The sequence below is a fragment of the Ascaphus truei genome, chromosome 10 (assembly GCF_040206685.1).
Source record: "Ascaphus truei isolate aAscTru1 chromosome 10, aAscTru1.hap1, whole genome shotgun sequence".
NCBI classification, from domain to species: Eukaryota; Metazoa; Chordata; class Amphibia; order Anura; family Ascaphidae; genus Ascaphus; species Ascaphus truei.
Genome location: NC_134492.1, coordinates 24,986,260 through 25,012,828, shown reverse-complemented (window position 1 = coordinate 25,012,828; position 26,569 = coordinate 24,986,260). Strand labels below are relative to the sequence as shown.

General features: G+C 43.8%; 1 protein-coding gene across 1 annotated transcript; it reads right to left on the bottom strand.

The window, feature by feature from the left end:
* Positions 1-589: 589 nt before the first annotated feature.
* On the bottom strand, positions 590-26,569 carry LOC142503683 (cytochrome P450 4B1-like). The gene is made up of 12 exons (XM_075616266.1): positions 26,164-26,569; positions 15,638-15,782; positions 14,848-14,892; positions 9,154-9,281; positions 6,115-6,239; positions 5,568-5,719; positions 4,618-4,724; positions 3,842-4,032; positions 2,907-3,040; positions 2,754-2,818; positions 2,168-2,250; positions 590-884 (listed from the first exon to the last, which is right to left on the bottom strand). Exons 1-12 carry the CDS (start codon positions 26,353-26,355, stop codon positions 701-703), a joined length of 1,551 nt encoding a protein of 516 aa, XP_075472381.1. The 5' UTR covers positions 26,356-26,569; the 3' UTR covers positions 590-700.

The window sequence follows — 26,569 nt, the reverse complement described above, 5'->3', positions numbered from 1 at the left end:
CAAGTAAATAACTAGTTAAATTTACATAGTGAGCAGCTACTTGCGGCAACCCTGGGACAAGAATACATTTAACACATAAATTAAAAAACATTGTATCTACAGTATGTTGTCCACATCAAATAGAAAGCTAATTTAGACAGCAACAAACTGTCCAGAATGTATAATAGCTCCAAAATCGGTGTAATGTAACAAACTACACAATATAATGAATGGGGTGTGAGCATATAAAATATGATCAGAAACTAGGTGACAGGCCTAGGAGGCAGAGATTTCTTTTAATGGTATTTCTGACTGTCTTGTGAGTATAATTTCTCTGAGTCACTTACACTCCATGAGGTCCTGGGCAAATGACTATCTCCACACGCCTTCCCAGGACGTACTTACAAACGAGATGTCTGAGTGTACAGATGTAGCCAGATTCATTGCTCGATCTGGTGGGATACATTGGGATATTTTACACCATCACAACTATTGAATTCTATGGAAATGATGTCCTATTCAGAGTTATAACTGAAAATATTGTATTATCACTAGAAAACGTTTTCCCTAATTAGATATCCTCATTAAATAAAGACCTGGAAGCATCAGATAGGGCAGAGTTCATTCATATTCTTTAATAATATTTCTGGTTTCGGGGTTCTTCTGGATCATGAAGAGTAAATAACATCACAAATCCAATAAACCCGTCTTTTCATATCCTCTACTTGTTTCCTTCATGTTCAATCTTCTTGAAGTTCAAGTGAATTCCGTTCACAGACCGTAACACTATCTGAGGCACCTTAAGAGGCTCATTCTCAGGGTCGGGAAACAGTTCGAATCGCTGTAAAGTCAGAGCTATGGCCACTTTCATCTCGTTCATAGCAAAGTTCTGTCCAATGCAGTTCCTGTTGAAGTGGAAAAGCAAAGGATTTCGTTTTCTGCCTCTGACAAATTGTTGAAGTCTCACTGCACGTTATCCACTAAAGGGGGGTTATGTATTAATGGTTAAAAGCAGCAGTACCTTACTTCTTTAATCCCCTTTTGCTGTTGTCTGGTAATTGATACAACCTTTTAACAAGCATACTCATGCTGGATATAGCGACAAAGAAATCCGGAGTGCAAATAGATCCAGGTACATATGAAAAAATAGAGAAAAACAGGAATAGTGCAAACCCTACACGTTTCACGTTTTCGAGCTTCCTCGGGATAATCATTAGGATGATTATCCCATGAGGAAGCTCGAAAGAGTGAAACGCATAGGGTGGAGCAACACAGGCGTTTGAAGGACTACTCAGGTGTCGGTGGACCTTTTGGCAGCACTCTCAGCTGAGAATAGGTTATTGTTCTTCTGCCAGCGGGTGTGAACATCTTCTGCTGGAAACGGCCATTTCAGCAGGCACATCGGTGGAAGAGGGAGTGCTGTGTTCCTTCCATAATCTGACCATGGGTGGTCCCAACGCTTGCACATTAACTCTGCTTGTGAGTTTAATACTGTATTTATATTTGTCGTTATAAAGCAATGTGCACCATTGGTGTTTTTCTATCTCTTTTCTATTTGGGACTCCTCCCCACCACCCTCGTCCCCCACTTCTCTGTCACTCCTCCACACCACCCTCGTCCCCCACTTCTCTGTCACTCCATCTCCTCATTCTGTCCTGATGGGATATACAAGGGGTTGTCTGTATGGTCTTGAGTTGGTTACTCTGGATAACTGCATCGCTTGAACCCCTCATGTGAGTGGGTTATTCATCTATTACACAGTCATTCCGTTTATTTTTTACTGTATTGCACTATTCCTGTTTTTCTCTCTTTTTTCATATGTACCTGGATCTATTTGCGCTCTGGATTTTATTGCCGCTATTATCTCATGGATTGGATTGAGTCCTTTTGTCAGGTGAAGTACTACTTCCAGGGAGTGTGTAAAACATTTTTTTTAATCATATACTGTACATTATGTAATTCATTTTGACCACATATAAGTGATATTTGTAGTTGTTTCTCTTTGGTCATGCTGGGTATAGCAATGCCTGTTTTTGCAATGCACCAAAAGTATTATTAATGAAAATTTTATATATTTTTTAAGTGCTTCAGTTTTCAGAATTCTCTACGTCTCCTCCCTAAAATTGATAATTTGTGGACTTTCTGCTGTAATCTGTCTTCAAGAATATCTATGTGCAAAGTGTCTCACCTTGCTCCCGCTGAGAATGGCAGGAAAGCGTGTGAGTGTCTCTTGGATGAATTCTCAGAGGAAAACCTCAGGGGATCAAAAACCTGAAAATAAGCAGATGACTGACATTATATGGTATTTATACAGGCATCTAAACCAATCTGTAAGATTATCCAATCAGAGTGCTCCTTTCAGCAAAGCGCCCACTACATTGTGCCTAAAAGTGATTCATGCACGGAACTTTCAGCAATGGAGCACTCTGATTGGCTTAGAACGTTGTCATGGAAACACTGAACCTGAAGCTTCTCACAGAGATGTCTAAACAGGCCCAGGATGTCCCATTTATTTCTAATTCATGGGGCAGATTCGGCTCACATTTTAATTTCAAACACATTTTGCATCTCTGCTTGTTTTACACGGACACCCTGATTATTAACAGGATTAGTGGGACATACAACACAATGATACAAGATTCCAGTTAAAAGGGTTTGTCTCTGCTTTGCTTCCCTCACTTCCGGAAACCCTTATAAATGCATAAATATTAGGTTCTGCTCATGCTCACGGGGCAAACAAAATCAAGTACAAAACTTGAAGTCCCTCCAATTACCTCTGGATCTTCCCATACGCTGGAAGATCTGTTCATGGCGTATATACTCAGAAGAACAACAGTACCTGCCAGAAAGGAAAGAGACAGGGGGTAAGTTAGACGCATCAGTGCAGTCCGGAGACTACGTTTTACAGAAGGTGAACGCTGGCCGACCTTCCGGGAGACTCCGCCCATCGCAGAACGTGATTGGTTTGCTGAGCTGACGAGCGATTCCTGGCACTGGAGGAAAGAGCCGCAGACCCTCCTTAATGCACGAGGTGGTGTAGGGCATCTTCCCCAGGTCTTCCCTGGTCCCATGCAAAGGACAAACACATTAAACACAAACAGCACTTTCATACCAACTCAATGTTTTCGATCTCTGCCCATTACTCTTTATTACAATGAGGTAACATTGCTGACTATGTCATGTTATTAGACATTTTGTGCTGTACATCCTTAGCTCCTCCACTGCTAGAGGGGCAGTACCACATTTCTTTTCAATGCACCACTGTCCCCTCTGGCATTGGGGCAGCATTCCCCATGTTTATTTTTTATATTAAAACTTGCTTGAATTGGGAGGTGGGTGTCTCAGAGTGTCCAGTTCTTATGCCCTACTTTCCCTGCAAATATAATATTATGTATTTTCTCCTTAAGAAAATGACTTGCAGGAAGACAGTGAACAATGGCAATGTCACTGTGATACACTGCACCTTCCAATGCCAGCATCCCTATAATTTACTGGTTCCAATGTAGCCAAGAGCACTTTTACTGACCAAGTTAATACTGGACAGAACAAGTTTATATAACAGCAGCACTGGGGATTTCACAGAGAAAAGACTGAAGAAAATTAAAACTCTTAGGCCTCTTTTCAAGGTGTGAAGACGTCTTCCCCGAGCAGGAGGAAAATTCAGCTCCATACAAATGAATGGAACCAAAATATTCCACAGCACGAGGATGAAGCTTCACCGAATATTGAATAGGGGCCTAAGAGAGGGAATGTGCTACTTCTTCTGACTTTAGTAAATCTTTTTGAAGAATGGTGAGGACAAAATAAAATAGAAATAGTTGAAGGTCCACACATGTACAAATGTAATACTGCTGCTTCTCACCATTCCACGGTGTGTCGCTCTCCCAGCACCTCCCTGATCTCCTCCCGGCATTTCTTCTGGTGCTCGGGGTATTTGGCCATACAGTATAAGATCCAGGAGATCCCGCTGGCTGTTGTATCGTGTCCCTCGAACATGAACGTGTCCACCTCGGCACGCAGGTCCTCGTCAGACAGACTCTCACCGTTTTCATCCTGGGAAAGTGGATGTGCTTTTTAAACCCTATTGTGCTTTATGGGGAACTGGTAGAGCAGGGGCGGCCAACTGCAGTCCAAGGGCCATCAACGGGCCACGTATTAGGGATATCCCTGCTTCAGCACAGGGGGCCAAATCAGTGGCTCAGTCATCCTGACCAGGGCCGCCGACAGGCAGTTAATTCCAAATCGAGTGCATTAACCCGTAACAGACTTTAATGAATAACCCCCTGTTCTGTCCTTAAGGCAGAAATATAGCATAGTCTATTTCAAAATGGTAAATAAACATTTCTCCCCCCTTATTTAACAACGGTCCTCTGGAATTACACACGGTACCACTAATTTAAGTGACACTTGGACCATTCATGATGTCCCTAACTTTTTAGGGCGTTCCTCATTCCAAACAATGTTATTATTCTGTTCCTGAACTTGCTTCCACCACCTCTGCTGGGAGGCTGCCTTGTGTATCAAAGATTATCTTTTTAGTAAACAAATAAATGATTACACCTAGTTTACTCCACCTATATGAACAGGTAACCCCAGGATTGTAGGAGTAGGGACAGTGTGAGGTCAGAATCCACTAACCTTCGCACACAGGAGAATGTCAAGAAAGTCTAAATGTCTCTTCTGCTGGATCTTCTCAAGCTCTTTCTCATGCTTGAGGGATTCCTTTCTCTGTTTTATTACTTTATCTGATTGAAAAAACATGACCTATTTATTAACATAGCTACAAGCAGTACTGAGAATGATCACTCAAAGAAAGCGCTGCTATTTACCCTGCACTTTAATACTTCAGAATTTCAGATAGTATCTCAAGTCATCTTTTAAACCCTCTATTGTCCAATAAAAAGAATCCGGACTTGCAAGGAAGTGATCGTGTTATTTTATGTTTAGCAGTGATCCTTTATAGTATAAACATGCAGGAATACAGGTCAATATAGATGTAATTCAATAACAGTATGAGACATAAAAGTAAACATTGGTATTAGAGGCACCCTGTCCCAAAGACCTGCAGCATGTTGTGAGAGATAATTGTCAGATGTTAGTAAGTGACAATGATGAGGGAGGTAAGTTTCTGTGATTCCTAAACTCCCATCTCTCAACTGGGCACAGATTTCTAAAAAGACTGAAGCCCTTGTAGTAAATGGGACGCAGGGAGTAAGGCTACATGTCTCAGAATTCTCAGGGCTCACACATTGGCCAGATCAGATCTCCACCCACGTACGGACATCAGGTAATATGATATTGTGATGATTTCTTTTTGGAGTACTTGAATTGGTTGGGCTAGACTAGGGACAAAGCAAAAATTTCTCTTTCCCTGTATCTGTCTCAGAGAAGAGAGGAGCTCTGTGTGTGTAAGGGAAGTAGATATACAGGTGGTAGTCGGGGTGGGGGGGAGGGTGGGTGATAACGTGTATTTCTTATCGTTATGACATATTGAATAAAGAGCCCATCCACCACATACCTGAAAGGGTTGGAAGTGTCATAATGTAGACTATAATATGTAGCTATAGTGTAATCAGTTGCAGTGTTACCTGTGTGTTGATGCGCTACTGACAACGCCCGCCGAAAGCGAAATCCATGAGGGCTCAGGTAGTAAATGAGGTCACTATGGTACGGGAAGAAGCGGAATCTCTGATCCACCAGGTATGAGAGCTCATACACCGCTTTGATGTAGGTGTTTTCACTGCAGGGAGAGATGAGCCAATATGGTTTACAGTATATAGCTCAAGTTAATATTGTAGACCAATATGAACACACTTGTTGACAAGGTTGCCAATGCATTATTTCACTTGAAACAAAAAAAGTATTCAAAACTGATACTTTAACCACTATACAGCGTTTCCTCTTAATGATATTGCATGGCTGAGATGTTTCACTCTTTTGTACTCCAACAATACGTTGCCAAGTAGAGTTCCTGCGGTAGGGTTTTCAGTGGTTATTTATTAACAATGACATGAGTGATGGATTAAATATAATACTCAGATAATCCAATGTTTCCCACTGGAAATGTCCAATAGGGCGGCTATGAAAGTGGAAGTCAAAACATCAATCTACGAGGCAGAATTTCCCGTTACCGACCTGTCATTCTGACAGTTGCTCTGGTAACTGAAGGCGCATTTCATGATGCTGTCGAGTGTCATCAGGCTGACGTGATGGAAAATCTCCACTGACTTCTGTTTTGGGACCAACGTCTCCCATTTGTCCTGGAACAATGAGATTCCAAGAGATAAAGAAAAGACTTTAAGCAAAGTAACTAATTGTACATCAACTTATAGCCCTCACCACTAGTCATGCATGAGTATAAAGACATCACGATCAACTGTGAATCGATTTGAATAGTACTGTGGAAAATACAATTCTGCTGTTTACATTAACCTTTTGAAAATGTTAAGCTAGTGACCAATAAGGCTGCATGTTCCATCAGATCCCTTCAATAGCCAAAAGTCTATAGAAAGTAGAATTATTCAAAGAAACTGAAAAAGCACTACAGTACTACCAAATAAATAAAATGCCCACAACTAAACCTATATAATACAAGTGGTGCTCCCACACTGGAGTCGAATAGACCACTGTAGCATTGAAAAGAAAAGAGCAGGTCCCAGAAAGCAGGACTCACAGAAACTCCAAATTGGGCACTCTGAGTGGGTAACATTCTCTTACCCGAATCGCATGGACTTCACTGGTGTCTTCACGGAGCCAACGCTAAGGTTTCTATACTGCATGGGACATACTCCACATAAGTGTTCACAGCATCTGGCCTAATTAGGTTTAGCAACAGCTCTGTGGACTTTGTAGTACATTAGACACCCTTATATTATTCCTTATATGTGTCAATGGGTCCATTTGCATATTGAAGTGCTACGCAATCATTTATTCCACCCCTTACTACACTGAAAGTATGATATCCCTTAAGTGTACAGGCTACACCTTGTCATCACTGTGTTTTCAACACTGATAGTGCTGTTCCACCAGGGTTACCTCATACATCATGTTGCTGCTTGTGCCTTATATATATCGTTACTTTCACTTTCAATGAGGCACAGAGTCTTAACAGCTGGCTGTACATACATCCCCTCTTTTGGGAGAGGCATATTTGACGCGGCCCCCCTCCCCCTCCCCCCAAATCATTGGGATCACTGTGAGTAATGTTAGTACTGTTAGTACTTTCTTTAGTACTAATTTTGTCTATAGGCACCTTTTTCATTTATGACACACATAGGTGCCTTTACAGCATTTCTTTATTAACATTAGTATCTAGCTGTGACTTCAGTTGTAGAGGAGATGTCCACTATATCTTTTTTGGTGTTTTATCAGAGTATGTCTGGTTTTTCCTTTTTTCAATTGCTTGTTTAATAAACATATACTTTTGTACCCACCCAGAGTGCCCTATTTGGAGTTTCTGCGAGTCCTGCCTTCTGGGACTTGCTCTTTTCTTTTCATTGCTACAGAAAGTAGAATTAGTCTGAACTACAATTCCAGATTCAGTTAACAGGCTTATAATGAAAAGTCTGCATAATCCAGCAGGCATTTCAATTCCTGCTGACCCTTTCCATTGACGCACTTCCCTTCACTGAAAAATATATCATGCGTGATGACGTCAGCATATCGGCGATATTGGAGAAGCATTTAAAAAGAACAGAGAGGCACACAGAACTTCATAACATTAACCCCTGAGGAAGCTCTTTGAGTGAAACGCATAGGGTGAGTGAGCAGACCACTTAGAGCCTCCCTGAGTGTTGTGGACGACCATTCTGAGGATCCTGGACCAAGTTTTTCCTGGTTTCTACCTGTAACTGGAGAGCATTTCCTGTGGACGGCCACTACAGGTGCTACATCCAGGAGCAGGAGACAAGATCCTTATCCACATTCTGACCCAGGGTAGCCCACATGCCTGCAACTCTAACACTTATGTAAGTGTAATACTTTTGTTTATTTGTCTATAAAACAATCTACACAATTTGTGTCCTCTCTGGTCTCTTCACATATGGGAATTTTCTATCATCCTGTCCTGTTCCTGAGAATTATCCATCAACACACGTTGGAAAGAAATCCAGTAAGAGTTGGTAACTCTGAATAACCACAACGCCTTCCTAAGCCTCTCAATTGTGAGTGAAATATTTTTAAAGTTGCATTATAGTGTTGGTTCATACGCAATCGCACTATTTTGTGTCTTTCTATTTTCCCACATATCTGGGGAGTGTTTGAGCTTCTGATCCCTCGCTTCAGTTACCTGTTTTGGACGCCGGTTTGAGTCCTTTTCCGGAGATGCACTACTCCCACATGTAATATATTTATTTTGTTTCCACAAGTGTGTTCACTTTGATTATTCTTAAACGGTATTTGCGCTTGAACCCCTCTTTTCCCCTTACATCTCAACCCGCATCCCCAAATATATCCCTAAGCGCCCCCTGCGTTCTGCCCATGACATCCCCTTTTCCTCCTGCCTTCTGACCTCCTCTCACTCCCACCTCCAAAATTTCTTCTGTGCTGCCCCCTCTCAATGGAATTGCCTACCACGCTCCCCATGTTTCAGACATTCAAAGACTCCCCTTCTCAAGGAAGCTTACTTGACATCCCCCTAACATCCCCTTCCAACCTTAATGGAACCGGCTGTACAGCTGGACCAAGCTCCACGTTATCTAACACCCCCTAACATCCACACCCTCAAACCTTAATGGGATCAGCTGTGCAGCTGGATCACACTCAATCCTGAGGCACTCTCCGTCCCACAATGAGCAGCCACTATACCTCTTGTTTCAACATTGCCCCTTACTTCTAGATTATAAGCTCCCACAAGCAGGGCATTCATTACCTTTTGTATCCGTTTGCGCTTGATAACTCTGTAACCCCACGGTACCCCGCTGCGGAGTATGTTGGTGCTATACAATTAAACGATAATTAATTATAATAATTGAATATCCCCTATCGAGGGGGACTTCTCAATTCGAAAAAAAAATTTTTTTGTCGTTGTTGGTTCTTTGTAGACGTTAATTTGCTCAATTGTAGCCACAAGGCATTTGCCAAAACAAGGCAAATATAACTGTGCGCTAGGTGAAGGGACCACATAGCTGTCCTTCTAATGCGGATATCATGGCCTAATTATCATTATGTTGTTACCAGCATCATTGTGGTGCAATCCGCCATTAACTTCACGTACGGCTTCAAGACATCGTAATGAAACCCAGGAGTCAGCAGCCTGCGGTGCTGGAACCACTTTTGCCCCGATAAGACCAACAATCCTTTTCCTGAATTATACAAACATAAAAAAAATGGATCAGAACAGAATCAGATTAACGAAATCGGACATGTGGTCGCGATCAAACCACCTCCGAAGTTTGGTCGCCAAGGGATCCCTTGCCAAAACTGTTCCACCGCTGGACGCTCAACCGCCGGCCGTTTCGCCAGTAAGGTATGTTAACTCAAGGGGTATTTGGGGTTAGGGTAGGGGGTTAAGGATAAGGGTTTTAGGGAAAGGGGTTAGGTTTTTACAGTAGGAAATTAGGGTAAGGGGTTAAGGTTTTTAGCGTAGGGAATTAGGGTAAGGGGTTAAAGATAAGGGGCTAAGGTTTTTAGGGTAGGGGGTACGTCAGGGCCGTCTTAACGCATGGGCACGCTGGGCAGTTGCCCGGGGGCCCCAAGAGCATAATTTCCCATGCTAATCTATGCACAGAACAGAATTTAACACTAATTTTCCGATCACCCGCCTCAACATTCAAATCTCCCGCTAACTCGGTAGAAGGAGAAAAATTACGACTTGTAGCGGAGAGTTGGCAGGGCCCAGTGCACTGCTTTGCCCGGGGGCCTATAATGCTGTTAAGATGGCCCTGGGTAGCGTTAGTATTAGCGGTTAGGATTAGGGTTTTTTTATGGTAAGGGGAAAGTTTAGGGGCTTATCTTGGTGGCGAAATAGCTGGCGGCGAGATGTCCCAGCGCCGAGATGAGTGGCGGCTTAATACTGGTGGCGACTTAGTCGTGACAAAACAGCTGTGACCAAAAGTCCTAGAACGACAGAATAGTCACCTTTTAAACGGCTTTGGATTTATTATTAAGAGTTGAATTTGTGGGGGGGGAGGAGGTGATACATTTAATACAATGTATTCCAGAGAGTTTTCTTTGGAAGAAGATACTGTATTAACTTTATTTGTACCACCTGAAAGTTGTTGTTTTTGTTGTCGTTGCAGCTATATCAAATGTGTAATGTGTGTTTTGTGTACAAAATAGAAAGAGTGACTGTGTAACTGGAAGCAGATTCTTGGACATCTCTTGTGGTGTGATCCGGACCAGTTATATGTCTTTAATACTAAAGCCATACTTGAAATGCAATCTTTACATGCGTTTTTAATATTCTTATTCAATTTGGTTAAAGACCATTTCGCCGACACCCTCGAAATTGAGAATGTGACCTGCCTCTGTATGGGACCTTACCTGACCTGTATTCGATTTTAATATGATACAAATTGTATACTGTATTGTGTTTCTCTCCACAGATGAAGGGAAACAAGAATACCCAACAAGGTGCACTCTCTAGACACCTAAAGGTAAGAGAAGTTGTAAATAGATGTACAGTAGTTAATGATTGCGACTAGCATAGAGAAAACACCACATTTTTACAAGAGTAAATGTAATTGCATCCCCGGAATAAACATTAACGGGTAAACTGGTATAAATTCAAAACTATACTTTATTAAACAAATACATAATATAATGGGGGAGTGAGTGAATTAACAAAATAATCGTTGGTAGTAAAAACTACCAGAGAATAAAGGCAGATATTGGCAGTCATAGGTTGGTACTGGAAGTAATATCTACATATAGACTAGGGGGGCTACGCACTAAGCAGTGATAAGTTGTTTTAAGAGCGCAAAGTGCTTTTAGAACGTGAAGTTCCGCCGAGCACTATGCACTAAGCCGCGCAAACAGGCACTTTGCGCTGTTAAATGGGCTTTTCCTTGAAATTTTTTCTAAGTCCAACTTTGATCGTACGATCAGCTGTTTGCGCTGAATCTTGCCCTTCTGCGGGATTCACTAAGCAACGCAAACTGATCGTACGTTAAAGTTGCGCTGAATAAAGCTCACCAGCTAAAGGCAGGTGATAAAAAAAGCTGGACTTTGAAAAAATTCTTTGTTTACCTTTTTGCAGGCGCAAAACCAATAAACAGGCCGGCGGGTGTCACCGGCTGACCCCACAGGGGTCCCCGAGGGAGGCCGAGGGTCGCGCGGGTGTCCCCGGCTGACCCCGCGGCTGTCCTGGGTCCCCGCGGGAGTCCTGGGACCCGCAGGCCTGCGGTACCAATGTTGTGCCAACAAAAATACTAAACAATATTTCTAACTAAATACACCCCCCTAACACATACAGTCCAGATATGGATAATAGATTATTTGCCCATTATTAAACACTGCATTAGCATACCTAAATAAAGTCAATAAATACAGTAGCCAGCTAATCCAATCAATACAAGCAGTAACAACATCAACAAATATTTAATTAAACCATTAACCAATTAAACCAATTAATTCCTAAACAAACTCAAGATGAATAGTAACACTAACCAATCAAACCAATTAATTACAACAACATTAATAATGTCAATATTAAAAGACAAAGAAATACATTCAAACAATCTCTGAAAGAACCATAAAACGCATTAGCCAACATAATACAACATTAACTACAAATGAACACCAATCGCAAACATTTTATTACATTAAGCAGGGAAAATACAAACAATTACATCCACCTAAGAAACTGACATGAAAAAAAACAACAGCAATAACAAGCCACAAATGCCCCCAAATATTGTAATAATAATTTATTAATATGTACCCTAAACTGGTACAGATTAATATATTATCAGTCAATGTGCCTCCCCCAAAAAATCAAAAATCCCATCCAATGAAAAAACCTGTAAAAAGAGACATTTACAAACATTGAATATATTACTTACCATTAGAAGCGGTGGCCCTCCGACTCCCGGAGAAACAGGAAGCTCACGTATCTTGAAGGCCTCCAACAGCATCCGATGCCATCCGCCATGAAGATCCAGCAAAGGTACCCAAATCTTCTTTTTTCTTTCTTTACTCACCGTCTTCTATCTTCATCTGTAACCATTTCTTGTTCTTCTTTATCTTCTTTCTTCATCTGTCAATCCAAAATACCCCATGTTAAATCCCAGCCGATGCTGTCTCGTCGGCTTCTTAGGCTCAAATGAGGCGTCACGGCCTTAAATAGGGCTTGTGACGTCACATTTAGCCTCAAAATGGTGAACAGCCACCTGATTGGCTGTTCAAACCATGTTCCGACTTTTTTTTTTTTTTTTTACATGACGTCACTTAAAGGGAATGATGCCAGCCAATCAGAATGGCTGTGCTTCATTTGCCTTTAAGATGACATCACGAAATCCAAGATGGCCGGCGTTACATGGTATTTCAGCCAATCAGAGTGTGGAATTGTTTCCCACGATCTGATTGGCTGAAATACCATGTGACGCCGGCTTCGTGACGTCATCTTAAAGGCAAATGAAGCACAGCCATTCTGATTGGCTGGCATCATTCCCTTTAAGTGACGTCATGTAAAAAAAAAAAATTAAAAGTCGGAACATGGTTTGAACAGCCAATCAGGTGGCTGTTCACTATTTTGAGGCTAAATGTGACGTCACAAGCCCTATTTAAGGCCGTGACGCCTCATTTGAGCCTAAGAAGCCGACGAGACAGCATCGGCTGGGATTTAACATGGGGTATTTTGGATTGACAGATGAAGATAGAAGATAAAGAAGAACAAGAAATGGTTACAGATGAAGATAGAAGACGGTGAGTAAAGAAAGAAAAAAGAAGATTTGGGTACCATTGCTGGATCTTCATGGCGGATGGCATCGAATGCTGTTGGAGGCCTTCAAGGTACGTGAGCTTCCTGTTACCCCGGGAGTCGGAGGGCCACCGCTTCTAATGGTAAGTAAGATATTCAATGTTTGTAAATGTCTTTTTTTACAGGTTTTTTCATTGGATGTGATTTTTGATTTTTTGGGGGAGGCACATTGGCTGATAATATATTAATCTGTACCACTTTAGGGTACAGATTAATACATTATTATGACAATATTTGGGGGCATTTGTGGCTTGGTATTGCTGTTGGTTTTTTTAGTGTCAGTTTCTTAGGTGGATGTTATTGTTTGTATTTTCCCTGCTTAATGTAATAAAATGTTTGCGATTGGTGTTCGTTTGTAGTTAATGTTGTATTATGTTGGCTAATGCGTTTTATGGTTCTTTCAGAGATTGTTTGAATGTATTTCTTTGTCTTTTAATGTTTACATTCATTAATGTTGTTGTAATTAATTGGTTTGATTGGTTAGTGTTACTATTCATTTTGAGTTTGTTTAGGAATTAATTGGTTTCATTGGTTAATGGTTTAATTAAATAATTGTTGATGTTGTTACTGCTTGTATTGATTGGATTAGCTGGCTACTGTTTTTATTGACTTTATTTAGGTATGCTAATGCAGTTTTTAATAATGGGCAAATAATCTATTATCCATATCTGGATAATAGTTATTTTGCACATTATTTTACTGTATGTGTTAGGGCGGATGGGGGTCGTGTATTGATGTTTGATAATTCTTTTTTTAATATACATTTTAATTATAGTGTAGATGTGCAGGGGGTCTCCGGAGCTGATCTGCGTTGGTTTCAGGTGCGAGGACCCCCTACTTCAGGAGATACAGGCCCCATTATTAGGTGCCGGTATCCCCTGCACTTTCAAGCGTCCGCGTCACGTGACTGGGACATTGAAATTCTGCAGGGGATACCGGCACCTCATAACGGGGCCTGTATCTCCTGAAGTCGGGGGTCCTCGGACTTGAAACCAATGCGGTTCAGCTCGGGAGACCCCCTGCTCATGTACACTATAATTAAAATGTATTTATTTATTGTACGATCGCCTGTAACAGCCTTGCATGGAGATGGCAAATCTCCATGCAAATGTTACAAGCGGCTTTTTTTTCAATCAGCTAGCGTACGGGAACTTAAGTGCGATAGCAGGGGGGAAATACATTGCACGCACGATAAGCCAGTTTTGGGCACGTCCGATAAAAAATGGGCTGCGGGCCTTAGTGAATCGCTCGCCGGCTTAATTTTTTATCGGACGTGCTAATTTTTTTCAGCTCGGAGCTTAGTGCATAGCCCCCTAGGTATCCTGGTGGATAAAATAGGTGTGGTCTATATTTGCCAAATTGTGGGTCAGGCCTACAGATGGATAGGAATTTGGGAGTTCTAAGTTAGTGTAGGGCTGCCTAATTTGTAAAGTCTATTGATTAATATGACCCTACTGCACCCTAGATACCGCCCTGTTTGAGCGGGTAGAACCTCAAAATTTTACAGTTCTCTGTGATGGGGATTAGACGGATTAAAGCTGGAGTCAGGACACAATGGGGTCAGGACACAATGGGGTCAGGACAATGGGGTCAGGACACAATGGGGTCAGGACACAATGGCATCAGGACACAATGGGGTAATTTATCAAGGGCTCTGGTTCAATGTTACTTTCAATAGGATTTTGGTGCTGTTTCATTGCACCAGTTTTGTGCCAGCGCTGCAACCAGGAGACCTTTAATTAAAAAACCCCAGACATTCCCTCCTTAGTTGCTCATGATGAGGAGGGGGTGGGAATTTAAACCTGTCATAATAATGACATGTAAATGACCAAGAGGTTTTGAGGTCACCTGTTTGATATCCCATTTCTGGAAGAAATATAAGTATGTGTATATTGTCATCTTACAGCCCATGCAATGCTGTTGCATCAGAGTTGTTTTAATGTACGTACCGATCCATGGGACTATAAAGTAATAGGCCATGTTGTCCTTTGGATCTGTAAGAAAACAGCAGAATAAAAAGAGAACAGTCAGAGGTGTGCTACACACAGATCATTCAGTTCCAAAGTTTCCCGAAAATTGAAATACAGATTGAGGCTGGAGGAAGAATTCTGGAGTTCTTTGTAGGAAACAAAAGGGGAGATTCACTAAGGTTCATTGGGAGATAACATAACTGATACGGTGTCTTTAACATCGAATTATGTCGTGGAATTCTCTCTCTCTGGTGTGAGTTTCCACACCCAAAAAAACACGTTTTCTGCCTCAATATTTCGTTCTCCAGATTAGGAAACTGTAGTATAAAACTAGATAAATGGTATTTCATCATCCAATGTGCAATCTCTCCTAGGACCAAAGTGAACTAATTCCAGTGACATGTTGAAGGGGTCTCATGTGGGTAATTCGTACCTCTTTTACCCAAATCTGACTCAAATAAGTATTTTACTTTTTATGGTTAGACTTGGGAGGGGTTTGATCTCCTCTGGCTGCTCCTTTTTGTGATGTCACTGTGTGATCAGCTAGTGCTTGTACAGCCAAAGTCCCTCCACCTCCCCACAACTGCATTGGTTCTCAGATAAGGACAGGATAAGGGGAACGAATACACTTGATTGACAAACACGTCCGAATTCAGGGGCATCTAAGAAATTCAACTGGCCGACTATGTGTGATTGCACCTTTACAAAGCATCAAACATTTGTTTTAAATAAAATAAACATAGTACTTGTTGAAAAAGCAATGTCTTACCCTGTCTGGCTACAACGGCCTTTGCATAATCAGGGTGACTGATAATCAGCGATGCAAAGAAATTTCCCAGCCACATCGTGAAGCCGTAGGGATATTTTTCAGCCCACGCAGCGACCTTGTCCAAATCCTTCCCATCCTGGCGGAACTGGGGTTTAACATACAGAAGAATTAGACACAAATAGAACCAGGGTTGTGGTTATAGCCCGGGCAAAGCCAATGGCCCCGCGCTCTTGGGGGGTCCGCTCTCCCCCTTCCCTGTCGGCGGCCCATCTCTCTTCAGCCAGGCGGGGGAGATAGTATGTGGCTGCGGGCCCCCGGCGTTAAATAGAGGATAAGCCGGCAGAGGAATGAGCAGATGTTACAGAGGCAGAGCAAGACGACCGGGGAGAAGCGAGATCTAGCAGCAGACACCGGAAGTAAGAAAGACTTCCGGGTCAGACCGCTAGAGCGTGCTCCATCCCGGCCATCTTGCTCTGCCTCTGTAAAATTTGCTCATTCCTCTGCCGGCTTATCCTCAAGTATGCGGCGGGCCCCCGGCGTTACACAATCTTCCCCCCCTGCCTGTCTCTATTACCACCCACAGGTAGGCATGGAGGAGGGAGAGAGAGAGGTGATGAGGAGGGGGAGAGCTGATAATGATGATGAGGAGGGGGAGAGCTGATGATGATGATGATGAGGAGGGGGAGAGCTGATGATGATGATGAGGGGGAGAGATGATGATGAGGAGGGGGAGAGATGATGATGATGATGAGGAGAGCTGATGATGATGAGGCGGAGGAGGAGGAGGGGGACAGATGATGAGGAGGATGGGGAGAGAGAGATGAGGATGGGGAGAGATGAGGAGGAGAGGTGGATGGGGGGAGAGATGTTGAGGAGGGGGAGAGATGATGAGGAGGGGGAGAGATGAGGAGGAGGGTGGAGAGATGATTATGATGCAGAGGGGGAGAGATGAGGAGGAGGGGGAGAGATGATGATGAGGGATGATGACGAGTAGGGATGGGGAGAGATGAGGAGGGATGATGAGAGAATCAGGGAGAGGATGGGGGAGGGAAAGAAAAATAGCCGTCAGTATTCATTTTAATGGGACCCTGAAGATTTTTTTCCCCGGGGGCCTGCACATGTCTAGCTACGCCCCTGAATAGAACCATATATAGATTGCAGATTTAGAAGAGTTTGGCCCAACTAATCTAAATGATAACGTCCTGTGGAATGTCAGCTATTTTAATTAACTGAGGTTTCTGCACTTTAACTAGTACAGGGGTGGCCAGCTACCATCCTGAAGCACCCTTGAGGAGTGGAGTTGTCCCCCCCTTAATTACTGTAGTAGAGTCAAGAGACAGTGTAGCAATCTTCTGTATTGTATTTAGATACAATACTGTATGTGCAGCTGATTTTCATTAAATACAAGACATAGAAACCAAGGGCAGAACACAATAAATAGGTGCAGCTGGAAGGCAGAGTATTTGCTAGTGAGGTGATAATACCGCATTTTAAATGTATCTCTGAGCCTCTCCCATATATTATCACAGAGTGGAACTCAGTTCAATGATTGCACATTGTGACAGGGTAAATAAAAGCCACCAGCTATATGCCTGGCAGACATATGTTTAGTCTGCAGTGCAGCAGTGATGAGGTGAACTTCAGCTGGGAAGCTCATGGCAATTAGTTGAATCCCAGCTGCCTAATCAAGCTGTGTTAAAAACACCAGGATGTGCACACATGCAGCCTAGCTGGTCAGGAGGCAGGAGTGAGTTACTGAAGAGATTACTGCTATAAGGTCTGTCTTTTTGTATGCTGTCTGAAGCAGGGAAATACCCTGAAAACTCTGGAGAGAGAACAGCTTGATTTAAGGTCTGTTTGCAAAGTACATTTTGATGAACTGTTGTGTCCTGCACGCTGAACAAAACCTGTTTTGTTTGCATGCTGAAGATAAGCTATTTTTCTTTTGTTTGCTGATGAGAAGCTATTTGTTGTTGGTGTGCTGTATGTTTTAAGGTAAAATAAATAAGCCTTATCCAAAGAACTCACATGTATAGTTGCATGTACACTGCAACATATGGTGTCTGAAGTGCCGGAATTTTGAAAGGTTCCTGCAGTAAAAGGGCCACACACACACAAGAATGAGAAAAATGGAAGAATATTTAAAAGAGTTTCTGTGCCAGCAGGCCAACTACAAGCAGAGAGAGATGAAAGACTATTGCAGCAGCAAACCCAGCTCCTAACCCAGTAGCAGGCAGCACAAGATGAGTGGATGGCCAGACTGCTGACCCAATTCCAGGGGTCTGCCAGTCCCGAACCTGCAAACAAACCCCCAATATTCCTGTGGAAAATGGCTCTGAACGAGGGTCCAGAGGCTTTTTTACTGACATTTGAAAGGGTTGCCGAAGCTCAGGGCTGGACTGCAGATCGCTGGGCCACTGCTTTGGCCCCGCTCCTCATAGGAGAAGCCCAGGCCTCATATCAGGGCCTCCCTGCAGATCAGGCAATGGACTACCGACAAGTAAAAGCTGCCATACTGGATCGCTTAGGTCTGACCCCAGAGACCTACCGGCAGCAGTTCCGGAACATGAAGTACACTGTTAAGATGAGACCCCGGGTCCTTGCTCAGCGGTTATTGGACTTGCGTACGCGCTGGATACAACCCGAGGAGTGCACTAAGGAGGCAATTCTTGAGCAGGTGGTGTTTGAACAATTCCTACAGATAATACCCCCTTCCGCACGCTCGTGAGTAAAACGCCACGCTGCTGAAACCCTAGCTTTGGCGGTCTGACTCGTGGAGAACTTCCTTGGAGCTGAGGAGCAGGCGAGTGTCCTGGACCCGATGGATCCGACTCCACTGGCACTTGCAGATGCCCAAAAAGGGAGGTCGGATCAACGGGGAACCTACGGCCCGTTCATACGCAACCGCCAAGTCCAATGGAAAGAGCAGTCGTTCCAGCAAGGGCGGAGTCCAAATGCTGGTCCCCGCCGAGACCCTCATCCCCTTCATGATGTCAGCTGGTCGCCAAATGAGAGGAACCTCCAAGGACGTCGCCCACAGGACCCACCAGATGCCTGGTCTCCAGTATCCGGTCCAGCGGAGCGCTATCCGCGGTACCCTCCTGTGAGGGAACCCTCTCCATGTTCCGCCTGCGGAGAACAAGGCCACCGGCACGTGGACTGCCCACAGATGGATTGTTCCTTCAGCAGGACCGTCGCCTCGGCCTTCACTGGAGAAAGTTACAAGCCCTGGCTACTTCCAGCCCAGGTTGGGGAGAAAACCGTCCATGCCCTTGTAGATTCGGGCTCTGGGAAAACTCTGGTCCTCCAGGAACTGTTACCGCCTAACGTGTGTTCTTTTGACTCCCCATGGAGTATAGAATGTATACACGGCGATGTAAAGCGGTATCCGACAGCCAAAATCCGGCTACAGGTAAAAGGCCAGGCGGCCTACCTCGAAGTAGGAATCGCTCCTTGGCTCCCTGCCCCCATTGTGCTCGGCCTGGACTGGCCTTTCTTTTTGGACCTAATGGCTCCAGTCTCTCACCAGGAGCCTTATTCTTTGGCTCAGGAGAACCCTGGCAAACTGTTCCCCTTCTCGGCAGACCTTTTTCCCAGTAGACACCGGGTTCAAAAGACTCGGAAGCAAAGACGCTCTGACAAACAGGACTGGTTGCAGAAATCTGGGTCTCAGGGTGATCATTCTAATAGCCGGAAGTCACAAGTGATGACTGGGGATGGCCAGAGGGAGGGGGATATGGGCCCTGGAGATTTACAAGACCTATACCTCCCAGATTTTCGCCAGAGGCAAAGGGAAGACCCAGTCCTTGCTAGACAGTATGACAAGGTGGTAGAAATTGATGAGCAAATTTTGAATGCACAGGGGGTGATAGTATTCCCCCATTTTGAGTTATCAAATGATATGCTGTATAGGGTGAATAGGCAGACACAAACAGGGGAGGTCACCAGACAGATATTGGTTCCCAAGGCGTTTGTTAAATCTGTGTTCACTCTAGCCCATACTGTCCCTTGGGGTGGTCACCTGGGCAGTGATAAAACATTGGACCGTATTTCGTCCCGATTCTATTGGCCAGGGATGCACAGTGATATTGCTAAGTTATGTGCGGCATGTCTGGAGTGCCAGCTAACTAGTCCAAAGGGACAAAAACCAGCCCCTTTGGTTCCTCTACCCTTGGTTTCAGTTCCCTTTGAGAGGATTGAAGTAGACTTGGTAGGATCTCTAGGACCTTCTGCGAAAGGACACAGGTTTATTCTTGTAATAGTTGATTATGCAACAAGATATCCTGAGGCGTTCCACCTGAGAACAGCAACGGTGAAGCAAGTAGCCAACAAGTTGTTGGAGCTGTTCTCACGGGTTGGACTTCCCCAGGTTATGTTGACAGACCAAGGTACAAATTTTATGGCTAAATTGATGCAGGATGTCTTAAAATTACTAGAGGTCAAGTCTGTTCGGACATCGGTCTACCATCCACAGACTGACGGATTGGTGGAAAGATTTAACCGAACTCTAAAAGGGATGCTGAGGAAATTTGTAGATTCAGAAAAGAGGGCCTGGGATGAACTTCTCCCTTTTTTTGCTGTTTGCAGTGCGGGAAGTTCCCCAGGCCTCCACGGGATTCTCTGCATTTGAACTGCTGTATGGCCGCCAACCCCGGGGTATCCTAGACCCCCTAAAGGATTCCTGGGAGGAACAGCGGTCCCCTTCTAAGAATACCTTGCAATATTTACTAGACCTTAGGAAGCGCCTAGATGTGATCGGCCATTTTGCTAGGGAGAATCTTAGATCAGCCCAGGACAGTCAGGAGAGACATTACAATCAGAATGCTCGCATGAGAGTGTTTCACCCGGGAGACCAGGTGATGTTATTATTACCCAATTGCGAGAGTAAACTCCTGGCCAAATGGCAGGGCCCATTCAAAGTATTCCTCCGCACGGGTAATGTGGATTATGAGATCGCTCAACCAGGGTCCAGGAAGGGTAAACAAATTTACCATGTGAACTTGCTGAAACCCTGGAAGATGCAGCGGTCTCTATTCATCCACCCGGTGGAGGAGGAAACGGACTTGGGTCCTCAGCCCCAACGGGAGAACATCGTGGGTGACGATAAAATCCCAATGGGTAAACAGTTGTCCTCTGAACAAAAAGGGGACTTGTTAGCAATAATTACACAATTCCATGATGTTTTTTCTGATTTACCAGGGCAAACTAATGTAATTTCACATGCGAGCGAGACAGCAACTGGGGTAAATGTACGTTCCCGTCCTTATAGGTTGCCTTAAAGTCATAGGGCCCTGGTAGAGAAGGAGGTACAAGAAATGTTAAACTTAGGAGTAATTGAGGAATCATGCAGTGAGTGGTGTAGTCCACTAGTTATGGTCCCTCAACCCGATGGGAAGGTAAGATTTTGTATGGACCTCCGAAAGGTCAATGCGGTATCCAAGTTTGACGCATATCCGATGCCAAGGGTGGACGAATTAATTGACGGCCTTGGTAACGCGGAATATATATCCACGCTGGACTTAACAAAAGGATACTGGCAAATACCCTTAGAGGAAAAGTCCAAGTGCAAAACAGCCTTTGCCACTCCCATGGGTTTATACCAGTTTGTGACAATGCCATTTGGACTGCATGGAGCCCCAGCTACATTTTAGAGACTCATGGATAATGTGCTTACACCCCATCTGACGTATGCCGCAGCCTACCTAGATGACATTGTCATTTATAGTAAACACTGGCGGGACCATCTAAATAGGCTGAAAGTGGTCCTCAAATCTCTAAGAGAGGCAGAGCTCACAGCAAACCGAATACTTAGGGTATGCAGTGGGAGGTGGAAAAGTAAGGCCACTAGCCAACAAGGTTGTTGCCCTGAAAGAAGTTCCGACCCCCCAAACAAAAATGCAGGTACGCTCTCTGCTGGGTTTAGCAGGATACTACCGGCGGTTCATCCCCAACTACTCGAAAGTGGCAGCCCCTTTAATGGACCTCACAAAAAAGTGTGCCCCTACACAAGTGGTATGGTCAAGGGAGTGTCAGAGAGCCTTTGAGGACATAAAAAGGTGTCTATCAGAGGGTCCCGTCCTTAGAAGCCCAGACTTCAACAGGCCTTTTGTAGTGGAAACGGATGCATCAGAGAGAGGGCTAGGGGCAGTGTTGCACAACAGTTTGAGGTAGTTGAACACCCTATCCTTTTCCTGAGTAGGAAATTGTTCCCGAGGGAAAAAAATTACTCAGTGATTGAGAAGGAGTGCCTTGCAGTAAAGTGGGCAATCGAGGCTTTAAGGCATTACCTGACAGGAGTCCATTTTACTCTGGTGACAGACCATGCTCCACTGAAGTGGTTAAATAGTATGAAAGATTCCAATGCTAGGTAAACTAGGTGGTATATGGCCCTCCAACCCTTCTCATTTGAGATTCAGCACAGGCCGGGAAAAGAGAACGCAAATGCTGATTTCTTTTCTAGAGAAGGGGTGGATGGTCGGGCTTCAGCCGTGCGTAGCCCCAGCCACACACTAACAGGGGAGGAATGTGACAGGGTAAATAAAAGCCACCAGCTATATGCCTGGCAGACATATGTTTAGTCTGCAGTGCAGCGGTGATGGGGTTAACTTCAGCTGGGAAGCTCATGGCAATTAGTTGAATCCCAGCTGCCTAATCAAGCTGTGTTAAAAACACCAGGATGTGCACACATGCAGCCTAGCTGGTCAGGAGGCAGGAGTGAGTTACTGAAGAGATTACTGCTATAAGGTCTGTCTTTTTGTATGCTGTCTGAAGCAGGGAAATACCCTGAAAACTCTGGAGAGAGAACAGCTTGATTTAAGGTCTGTTTGCAAAGTACATTTTGATGAACTGTTGTGTCCTGCACGCTGAACAAAACCTGTTTTGTTTGCATGCTGAAGATAAGCTATTTTTCTTTTGTTTGCTGATGAGAAGCTATTTGTTTTTGGTGTGCTGTATGATTTAAGGCTAAATTAAATAAGCCTTATCCAAAGAACCCTTGTGTGTAGTTGCATGTACACTGCAACACACATAACAACAGAGGGTAAGAGTTTCGATTTAGCAGAATTAAGAGCAATTGTAATATGTACGTAGGACAAAGTCCAGACTTCAAATATAATAAATAGTGTAGAATTTTTTTATATATATATTCTAGAGCAGTGACTTCATGTGACAAATCCTCCAGAATAGTTTCTGCACTTTTTATTTTGCAAATGTAATAATCAGAATCAATATACAAACATATCATTGCCTATTATGAGCCACATGGACATTATTTTCCAAGAGTTTAATACACCCTCTTTTACTTGAGTCCCACGTGCAATATAAATCCCCTCAAACACACCTTGAAACAACTGTGGAGAGATACCTGTACTCAATAGGGAGCACACCTTAAGATACCTGGGAGATATGTGCATATGCCTTGTGATTAGTCTAATGTTAATTTAGGTTAACGTTAGGTTATTTAGCCTAATGGCACTTAGTGCATTTGGGACTATGAGAGTGAATGGCAAACATATTGTATTTACATTATTGAAGCAGGGGGTCTCCGGAGCTGAACTGCGTTAATTTCAGCTCTGGGGACCCCCTGCTCCTGAGATACTCACCTCGGAGGTGCCGGTATCTCTGTGGAGTTTAAAGCCCCCAATTACGCACGCCAATGGGAAGCCACATTGTATGACGTCACAGCTTCCTATTGGCCCGCATGACACAGGACATTTTAGCCGCCATTTCGTTAGGCCCACACAGCCCAGCTGGAGCTGCTACCGTCACCCCCTACGGAAGTAAGTATCTCAGGAAGCAGGGGCTCCCCAGCTCCGAGAGACCCCCTGTTTCAATCCTGTAATAAAATTAAATATAAAATTGCGCAGTGCTACATGTTTTGCTGCTGTAACATGTAAGATAATGCACCAGAATTGTGCTTACAACCCTTCGGTAGTAGAGCGGCCTGCTGCCTTGCAACCTGTTCATGGCCCCTATCACTCCGAAGGATACCTGGAGGTTTTACTTGGAAGTCAATGTTCATGATTTTTAAAATGGGTTCCATACATAACTTCAATGTTAATAATTATTTCCCGGACCAGTATACTAGTGTCACAGAGAACCCTGACTGCTCACGAGAAGCACCAGAAGGGCATTTTTTTGTTATTGCTCCAACCACCACTAGGGCTGCCAGGTGCCCAGTATTGAACTGGACTGTCCTGTATTTGGACACTCTGCCCAGTAAAAAATGAGAGGTAATACTGGACATGTATGTTTATACTGGTATTCCTGCTCTGGACATAGTGACCTGACCAGCTTGTTGGACCACAGGATTTTCCAGAGCACGGAGAGTCAAGGGCTGTTGCTAGGTTGCCGGGCAGCTTCCTCCATGCCGATTGGCTGCATTACCCAGTAGCAGCCATTCAGGAGGTGGTGTCAGGACCCTGGGGGTGAGGCAGAAACAACATGGAGCAGAGAGAGGATGAGAGGGTATGTGTGTGTGTGTGTGTGTGTGCGCGCGCGTGTGCGTGTGTGTCTTGAGCTCATCGCTACTTTCATCATCGTGTCCAGTATTTTTGGAGAAGCCTCCTGGCAACCCTAATAACCACACTTTGAAAGCCACTGGTTTACCTGATAGCCACAAACTACCTGTCTCCCCCAAAGAGTGTGTAAAAGGGGAAAACGGGAAAGGACTACAGTATCTACATGTCTTTTTTTTCTGTACTGCATCCCAGGATGTACAGGAACATGAGGTGGACATGTCAATCTAACGTCCCTGTGAAATTATTTTTCATTAATAAATAAGAGTTTGTCATATTGATTTGAATGATAAGTCAAGGTAAACAAATTAAATAGCGGCTCTCAGGTGAAGCATTAATTTTTATATAATACATTTTTGTAGACAGACATGGAATGTATGACAAAGAGTCTGTTCATGTCATCATGTAATAGACTCAAGGTGGCAGAAGAGAGCAGGGAATACAATGGATAGTCAAGTTCGGGGATTCCAAAGGGATTTTTGACCGATAGATCTGGTAGTTGTATCACTATACACTATACACTATCCTTTGATAGACAGCCACAACAAGGAGAAGCATTCTGCATTCATTGCCACCGGTCTGCTACATTTCTATATCATACATTTTCTCTAGCAATTGTAATGTGACAGGTAATTCAGGAAATCTATTATTAAATCACCTATGAAAGAATTGGCACCAAACATGTTAAGTCTGCTGCAAGTGTGCATAGAAGCCAGGTGCAGAACATGATAAATAGGTGCAGTTTGATGGGCGTGTGCAATACTAAAATAGCACAAATAACGTCACTTTACTATTTATAGGACTGCAAGGACCTTGATAAATATCCGTTGGGGTCGTTGATAATGGAGCCGCCACAATGGACAACTAGCATGGACAACTAGTTTATCCAAAGTCAACATTTCTATTTCACTAACTACAATTAGTCATGGCTTTGACTAATTACTGTCGGTCCTTTAAGTCCTGACAGCCCTGTTTAGTTCAACCCTGGCTTTAATGTAGTAAAATCACAAATGAGCGAGGGGTACTGTAGGTAGTGTGGTGGTACCCTTTATTGGACCGTCAGATAGTTGATGTTACAAACAGCACAGGGTTCTTCAGGTATACCAGAAATACAGAAACAGACGGTATTAAATACAGTATGATAGAGAGATGGTTATTTAATTACAATAAGTATGCAAGTGAGATATTATGATAGGATGGATGCTTATCCTCCATATATCTGTGTGTATGTGTGTATGTGTGTATGTATGTGTGTATATATATATATATATATATATATATATATATATATATATATATATATATATATATATATATATATATATAGCAAATGGAAATATTCCTGTATGCTCATTTGCATGTCTTAGACAGGTCTGCAACCCCGCCTTTCACCATTATCACCCAGCACACAGCACGGTGAAAGGCGGGGTTGCAGACCTGTCTAAGACATGCAAATGAGCATACAGGAATATTTCCATTTGCTATATGCTTTGCTGTGGACGATTTTTGTCACTTTTTTTACCCACCATAACTTAGATATATACATATATAGTTATCAGCACAACCCTGATGAAGGACCGAAATGTTAGATTATTGTTCTTTTTTCACTTAACGCAGGGGTGCACAAACTTCCTGCGCCCCCTCCCCCCACCTGCTCTCCCCCTGTGTCAATGCCCCCCCCTTACCTCTAATGCAGCGTCAATGACGTTGCCATGGAAATGCGTGGACTGAAGCCGGGTAAGTGAGCCGCGCCTCACCAAAAAAGTCTTGGCCCCCGACATAATGCACATTTTTGATTCTACATTCTGCAGTTTACTTACGGCCTCTTCATTTGCGTTGGAGCTTGGTTTGAGTAATGTATGTTTATACTCTCACTATGAAGCGTGCACTTGCCAATAAATGCTAGACTGTATTACGAGAGAGAGAGCGAGAGAGAGAGAGAGAGAGAGCGAGAGAGAGACATATATAACATGTTAATAATCCCACGCACGTGATGCTGTATACTCTTACCTCATGGATATTCCCATGGAGCCAGTGGCACTCAGGACCTGGGAAAGGACGGAATGATTTGACCAGCTCCCTCCGTCTCAGATAAAGCTTGGAAGCTTTGAGCAGCACTAACAGGAGGCAGAGTGAGGCAGCCCAGTGACAGAGCTGAGGGACATCCAGGGAGAGCAGTCCCTGCAACACAGAGGATGTCATGCTACTGGGATAGTGACTGTCTCTCCTCTCCCCGCTGGCATTGGCAGTGGTGCAACCCTGGCTGTATATGGATAAAGAGAGTCACAACTCCTGTAGGGGAGCATGAAGGCGGTGCTGTTTGTGACTAGGAAGTGTTCATGGCTAGAAGAGAGAGGATAGGACAATGTGCTGGAGGAGAAGAACCGAGGTGCAGCCAGAGGGGGGAGTGGTCAGA

Bases quoted from the DNA above. Each gene is read 5' to 3' on its own strand.
- LOC142503683 (XM_075616266.1), bottom strand. From the start codon at position 26,355: ATGACATCCTCTGTGTTGCAGGGACTGCTCTCCCTGGATGTCCCTCAG. The intron at 9,282-14,847 runs GTACGTACATTA...TGTATAATTCAG, and splicing joins CTTTATAGTCCCATGGATCG to GAAAAGGATTGTTGGTCTTA. The intron at 4,033-4,617 runs GTTAGTGGATTC...CCACTTTCCCAG, and splicing joins ACATTCTCCTGTGTGCGAAG to GATGAAAACGGTGAGAGTCT.